This window comes from Coptis chinensis, chromosome 8 (assembly GCF_015680905.1).
Source record: "Coptis chinensis isolate HL-2020 chromosome 8, ASM1568090v1, whole genome shotgun sequence".
NCBI classification, from domain to species: domain Eukaryota; kingdom Viridiplantae; phylum Streptophyta; class Magnoliopsida; order Ranunculales; family Ranunculaceae; genus Coptis; species Coptis chinensis.
The window spans coordinates 20911549-20919585 of NC_141463.1; the positions used below are offsets into that span (position 1 = coordinate 20911549).

Here is an 8037-nt window from a genome sequence, read left to right on the forward strand (position 1 = left end):
GACCCATCCTTGACAACCGAGGTCCTAGTGGTTGCCGCCACCATTTCTGTCGGTATCACGGCCTCTACTCCATACGCCAATGAAAAAGGGGTCTCCTTGGTTGAGGTTCGTGGGGGTTGTCCGATAGGCCCAAAACACCCGATTTAGTTCGTCGGCCCAGGACCCCTTCTTGCCCTCCAGTTTCCTCTTGAGATTGTTAAGTATGGTTTTGTTAGAGGACTCCGCCTGTCCATTTCCCTCGGGGTTGGATGGGGCCGAGAATCCCTGTTTGATGTGATACGCTTGCAGAAAACTCCTAACCTTTGATCCCGTGAACTGGGTTCTATTATCCGCAATGATAGAATAGGGCAACCCGAAACGGCATATGATGTTTTCCCACAAGAACTTGATCACTTGCACCTCTTTCACTCTGCAATGGTACGACTTCGATCCACTTTGTAAAATAGTCCGTCGCGGCCAATAAGAATCTCCTTTTACCGTGGGCCATGGACAGACGGTCCCATTATGTCAAGGGCCCACATCGCGAATGGCCACGGGCTAGATACACTATGCAGTGGCTCTGCTGGGGCCAATATCAACTGAGAAAACCTCTGACACTTCTCACATTTTTTGGCGAATTCCACGGCGTCTCTTTTCATGTGAGGCCAGAAGTAACCTTGTGTTAACAACTTGTGTACTGTTGTCCTGCCCGCCGAGTGGCTCCCACAATCCCTTTTGTGCAACTCAATGAGCACCTCTTGAGCCAGTTTCGGCCCCAAGCATCTTAACAAAGGCCCATTGAAATTCCTCCGATATAATTCACCTCCCACTGGCGTGTACCCCGAGATGTCCATTTCCAACCTTCGTCTTTCTGCGGGACAAATCCCTCCCTTTGTCAAAAACTACTTGATGGGCATCACCCATCCTTCGTCACCCTCCGCGGTATTCATTACTCCCAATGCTTCCTCGGTACTTGGCTTGTCCAACTTCCTCATTTCGAGGACCCTGGCATGGCAGCGGCTACATAAGCCAGAGCATCTGCGTGGCGATTCTCCCCACGGTTCAAATGTACAAAGCGGATTTGCGCGAACCCGGCCTTGCCTTCGCAGGACTCCCAAATATCTTGCCATCCTGGGACATCTTGCCGCGAACCCTCCATTTGCCTGGCACACTACCAAATTGGAGTCGGAGTATACAGTGAGTTCCTTCACCCCCAGGCCTTCTGCCATTCTCATGCCGGCGATTACCGCCTCATACTCCAACCGTTGTTGGATCTTTGCGAACCCCAATTTCATTGTCAGCTCTAGCCTGTTGTTGTCTGGCGTGACCAATACTACACCAATTCTGCTGCCAGCATCCGTTGCTGACCCATCAGTAAACACTCTCCAACCATTTCTTTCGTCCCATGGGTTCAAACTATCCAGTTCCTCTTCCCTCTCCGGTTCCAAAACCATCTCCTCCCCCCATGTAGGGTCCTCTGCGGGGAACTCTGCCAAGAACTCCGCCACTGCCTGAGCCTTCTCCACTGTCTTAACCTGATATTGGATCTCATACGAACTTAACATCATGGCCCATTTCAACATTCTTCCTAACTTCTTTGCTCTCAAAGCCTGCTTAAGAGGCAAGTTCGTGACCACGATCACTGCGTGGGCTTCAAAATAGGGCTTCAGCTTCAGAGCAGAAAATATCAAGGCGAGGGTGTACTTCTCCACCCGACTGTATCTGGTTTCTGCATCCAACAACGTCTTACTCTGAAAGTACACTGGTCTTTCTATCTTATCCACTACTCGAACGAGGACCGAGCTGATTGCATAATCTGTGACCCCCAGGTACAAATACAACTTTTCTCCCTCTTTGGGTCGCGACAACAACGGTGTACCCTCTAAATACCTTTTAAGCCCCTGGAATGCTTGTTCACATTCTGCCGTCCATGTGAAATCTGTGGTGTTTCTCAATAGTCTGTATAGCGGCCTACATTTGTCGGATGATTTCGAGATGAACCTGTTAAGAGCCACGACCCTTCCAGCCAACCGCTGCACCTCCTTCACTGTCTTTGGTGATGGCATCTCCACCAATGATCTTATCTGCTCTGGGTTGGCCTCTATCCCTCGCTGTGTCACAATATACCCCAGAAATTTCCCTGTGGTGACTCCAAATGTGCACTTCTCTGGATTGAGTTTCAAATTGTGTGTTAGCAGTATCTGAAATGTCTCCTCCAACCCTTCCAAGTGCTCCTGTTCTGACATACTATTCTCCACCATATCATCGATGTATATCTCAATGCCTTTTCGGATTTTGCCCTCGAACATCTTCTCTCCCAAGCGCTGGAATGTGGCTCCTGCATTTTTTAATCCAAATGGCATTCTAGTATAGCAGTATGTGCCCCCTTCCACTACGAAGGAGGTTTTTTCCTGATCCGGTCCACATACATTGCCACCTAATTGTACCCCATAGACACATCCATAAATGAGAACATGCTGAACCCCGCAGTCCTGTCTACCAACTCATCCACTCGCGGCATCGGATAACTGTCCTTCGGACATTCTAGATTTACGTCCGTGAAGTCCACACACATCCGGACCTTTCCATTTTTCTTCGGGACCGCGACCACGTTGGACAAGCAGTCTGTGAATTCCACCTCTCTTATTATCCCCGCACCCTTTAGCCTAGCAACCTCTTCTCGGATTCCTTCTGCATATTTGGGTCTCATGCCTCTCATCTTCCATCTCACTGGCTTCGCGTCCTCCCTCATGTGCAGGCGATGACATGCAAACTCTGGATCTAAACCAGTGACATCCTCTATCCCCCACGCAAAGACGTCTCTGTTCTTCACCAAGCATTGCACCAACTTATCCTTCCATTCTTCTGTAAGACTCGACCTTATCGATGTGAACTTCTCCCCTTCGCCCTCTCCCAAGTTTACTATTTCTATCTCGTCCAAAGTCTTTGGAACCACCGCGACCTCCTCCTCCTCCTCCACGGCCCCGCACTGTAGTTGCTATGCCGGCCTCTTCCTAGAGCTCATCGACTCCTCTTCTGGTCTGCGGGACATCCTTTTGATTGTATTCTGGTGACTGTTCTTGGATGCCACCTGATCTCCGCGGACCTCATATGTTCCCGTTGGGGTAGGGAATCGGATAACTTGATAGTAAGTCGACGGCACCGCCCTCATCTCATGTATCCATCTCCTCCCCAGGATCGCGTTGTATTAGGAGTTGGAGTCGACCACCATGAACCTTGAGAACAACATCCACGGGCCCGTTAGCCATGGCGGCAGAAGTTCCCCCATAGGCTCTGTAACACTTCCATTGAATCTATACAAACTTGTCCGCGGAGGTCTCAGTTGCCCCGGGTTGATCCCCATCTCCTCAAGAGCTCCTCTGAATAGCAAATCCACGGCGCTACCATAGTCTATCAGGACCCTTTTGACCACATAATTGCCCATCGCTACTGTAATAACCAACACATCCTCGTGTGGCGTATCCACGCCTCGGAGGTCTGCCTTGGAGAATGTAATTTTCTCCTCCCCGCTCATTAACTCTGCTCTGTATCTCTGCCCTCTGTGGGACTCATTGACCTGCTGAATACTCGCCGTCCTCCTGACCTTATCCCGGTGGGCATTGTGACTCAACGCTTCCCCGCTGAAAATCACATTTATGGTTCCCAATATTCGTCCCGCGGCAGGCCCAGGCTCCCGGTCGGGAGTTTCCCCTACGAATTCCCTCAGCATCCCCTTCTCTATTAATCTCTGGACTAACCATTTCAAGGCATAACAATCATTGGTTTCGTGATTGCTTTTGGTGATACTCGCGGTATGGCTTGTTGGGCATTTCGGCCGGAATGGTTCGCGGCCCTTCATATCCTTGCATATTTTTAATCAGCGGCAGTATCTCACTCAACGGTCTTGCCAACGGGACATGTTCCACCTCGCGGTATGGCTTCCGCTCCCTTTGCTCTCTCCGCGCTATCTCCCTTCCTCTTTCCGGCCTTGAGGACTGTCCGCGGTACCTCTCCCCGCCTCGGTCACTTCCCTCTGTCTTTCTGCGTTCACCCTCTTTCTCTACTGCCGATACTGTCTTGGTTCCCCTCTTCGACTCTTTCTGCATGGTGTCTTCATATCTAATATACTTCTCTACCCGCGGATATAACTCGTGCAATGTTGCGATCTCATCGCCCGCCCGCGGTTGATTTGGAATTTGTTCGTTCGCAGCCCCCTTTCGAATGCTATTACCGCTGTCCTCTCATCCAAATTCTCTACCTTTAGGGTCTCTGCCTTGAAGCGACATAGATACTTTCTGACCGATTCCGCGGATATCTGTCTAACGTTAAATAAGGCCGCGATGTCCATAACCCTCCTTTTCTGATGTATAAAGTGGTCAACAAACACCTGCTCTAACTCTTGGAAATTGGTTATGCTCTTTGAAGGCAACCGATAGTACCAGTCGGAAGCCCCACCCTTAAGACTGGCCGGGAACATCATACACCGCAGACCATCATACCTCGCCTCTTGCCAGAGAGGCATCTGCTGTCTAAAGTGATGGATGTGATCTGCCGGGTCACCCGTTCCGTCATATCTCTCGAATCTCGGCTGATTGAAGCGTTTTGGTACATCCGAAGTCCATATCGCATCTGCAAGCGGGTTGCGGTTCAGCCCCGCCACCACTTGACTGGCCGCGCCCGTTTGGACCCTTGTTTGTTGAAGATTCGCCACTCGGTCACTGTTAATCATTTGTTGGACTTGTTCAACCGTTAACCCGGTCACCGGATTGTCCACTAGGGTCGGTCCCTGTTCCTCTTCGTCCTCCACCTTTTCATTCTCCGCTTCCTCCTCTGTTTCTTCCCCGGTCTCCTCCTCCATCCTCTCCCTCTCTCGTCTCAGCTCCTCATTTTCCTCCCTTAGCCTTCCAATCTCTTCCCGCATAAGCCGCGCTTCTTCTTCTGCTCTTCCCTCCTCTCGTTCTTCCCCTTCTTCTACCACAGCTTCCGGCATCTGTTATGGGACCCTTATCTTTCGGGGCCTACCCGCTGCCTTCTTTGGTGCCATTTCTACTTTGTTTTCCCCACAGATGGCGCCAAATGTTACAACCCAGTAACTATTTGCGAGCACTATTCACTAACTCTCACTGTTGGAAGTGTTACCACTCACTTCCTCCTGCCAGTCTCCTCCTCTCTTTGGACACTCTTTTCTTCTCTTCTTCTTTTTCTCTTCTCCTCCTTTCTCTTTTATCTTTCCCCTCTTCTTCATCTCAACCCTCCACCTGTCCCCTATCTCGCGGTCCCCTTCTTTCCATGTGTAGGGTTTCCATACCGCGACCACACGCTGTCACCCCGATCCAGTGGATCGCGGCCTTATGTGTTATGCTGACCCGACACATCTCACCATTGATATCCCGGTGTTGCATCCTGCCACTACACTATCAAAAACCCTTTTATTTTATTGTATCTATAAATGTTATTTCTTTGCATTATCAAACAAATTATTAATGAATTCTAACTCAACTTCATGCAACTATAATTCATCAACATGGGAGGAAGATAAACAATTAAGCATATAATACTCTCAATCAAGCAAGCAAAAATAAATCATTTAAAACTATATAAATCATGAATATGAGAACAACCATCGAATCCTAATTCAGGAATGCAACTACATCAAATATAACACGTATTCAAAAATAAATTTTCATATCCATCCATCAAAATTATATAGATTGAAACAAAACAATTAAGAAGAAATACTCGACGTTCATTGTTATTATTATTATTACTAATTATTTTAAACAGTGAATATGTTCAAAAATTAATCTCTATATACAATGACAATTAAAATAAGTCTTGCTACCGAATAACACAAATTTTAAAAAATTTAGGATAATATAAACCCACATCTAATATATCACCCACAACTAGTTATATTCTCAATATAATATTTATGAACAATAAATCAAGGTATATGTTTATGAATACTCAAATATGCAAAAATCAATGTGAAACTAATTTAACAATATTAATCAATCATGTCATAATTTATAGGCACGAAACACACTTATAAGACAAAATAAAAATCCGTTTGTTGTTGAAATAAGATCATCATTATATTAAGACATCATCTACATAATTTCCAATATGGTTTACGACTACTAATTACCACAACTATTTTAATTAATTATTTATAACGCGGCATTAAGAAAACAGCCTATACATGCATGTCTTATTGGTGAAACAATATTATCATCATATACATACGGTAATAGTTCATCTATATACAACAGTATAAGAAAGCGTGTATACGTAAGTATACACATCTCAAAAGGAATATACGTATATTTTATTTTATTTTTATTTCTATTTCTAACTAATCACATCTACAAATTAATCTCTTATACTTTAAAACATTATTCATCTAATAAAGTGTACGAGTGAGGCGAGATAGTTCCTCCAACACAGAGGCAATTAGTTCCTTACTTAGTATGTCACAAAGTCATCATTTAATACAACTCATTCAATATAGATTAAACTATCTCCTTGTTTCTTGAATAATAACATAATACTTAAATAAAAAGTTCACAAAGATATTGTCGTACTTAATCCATAATCTATGTGAAAATGAACACCAACAATAAAACAACATTATAGCAGCACACATTATTTTGATCAAATCCATTAATAATTAACATATAACAAATGTAACTACTCCTCATATAAAAAGGAAAAATGAAAAATATTTCATATGCACTCCACAAAAGTCACTAATATAAATATACACATTACACATACAAACAAATCAAGAAAAATATAGACTCGCTTTATTTATGTATTTTTTTTTCTTTGTAAAAATAAAGCGACTAGCGGAAATAGTTTTGAAAATAATACTTCATAAACACTACCCATAAACCACGATCCGAGAATCACTTATACTCACCTAAGTCTAAGCTAACCAAATGCTCTGATACCAAACTGTCACACCCTGAATTTCGATAAAATCGGAAAAACAATATTTGTTCCCGACTCTTCGATTTTTGAGGTGTGATGCACTCTCAACTCTCAAAAACCCATAATCAGTTTAAATATGCGGATAATTAAAAAAATCAATAGAAAATTTTTAAATAAACAAAAGTCCTCTTCATTACCAAAGACTCACAAATATAATTAAATTACAAATCTCCTTTCAATAACTCTTTAATTATAATTACAAATGAAATTACAAAAAAAAAATTGTCTCAACTGAAAATCTATTGCACCTTAAGGGAAAACAAAATATATCCTGAATGGAACGCTAACGTAAACCACAAGCATCAACTAACCTTCTTCAACACTAAACCTGTCAAGACTTATCAACTATGTTCATTTAATGAACACACCAGATAAGCAAACATGGAAATCGGGTCAGCATTATAAATAATGCTGGTATGAGTAGCCCTAAAATACAAAATATACTTATACATATATATACACAATCCATAAGGTAGTTAGTTCCTCCACCGAGGTGCCTTAACTTCCAACGACTAATACAACATTCTTAATCACAATAATTAAGGTAGGTAGTTCCTCCACTGAGGCGCCTTAGCTTCTAATACAATAATAATAAGACATTTGGTTGCTCCACTGAGGCGCCTTAGCTTCAGACATTACTAAATCAACTGCATCTAATAATAAACTAAAACTTATTCTATATCTACACGAGTGTAGGCTTGATCACAGAGTGGGTCACGCCTGCATAAATAATCAATCCAATCCACCATTCTGCAAAACTTTTGTGAATGCAACATAAATTACAATAAAACAAACATATCATATACATAATTCCAATCATCTCATTGAACCAATTTCACAACCACCATCAATCATTTATTATAGATTTAACGTACACTTTGATATATCATCACAATTATTGTTTAGAGTTTCTTCAAGTGTCTCTAGAATCACGTCGTCTCTATATCTTACCTAGTTTCCCTGGCTACCACAATCGCTTCCCAACACCGAACATGTACATCCACATGCCTCCCCTCACGTAATGAACCACTCTGTGCGTAATTACCCTAAGCGGGATATCACATA

The 8037-nt window shown here is 43.5% G+C and overlaps 1 protein-coding gene across 1 annotated transcript; it reads right to left on the minus strand.

Annotated features, from left to right (window-relative positions):
- Positions 1 to 881: 881 nt before the first annotated feature.
- Positions 882 to 2045, minus strand: LOC147480469 (uncharacterized). Its single transcript, XM_086578663.1, has one exon. The coding sequence runs from the start codon at positions 2043 to 2045 to the stop codon at positions 882 to 884; it is 1164 nt and encodes a 387-aa protein (XP_086434789.1).
- Positions 2046 to 8037: the final 5992 nt, after the last annotated feature.

What these genes read in the sequence shown, in the direction of transcription:
- LOC147480469 (XM_086578663.1), bottom strand. Translation starts at nt 2,045, where the DNA reads ATGCCATCACCAAAGACAGTGAAGGAGGTGCAGCGGTTGGCTGGAAGG.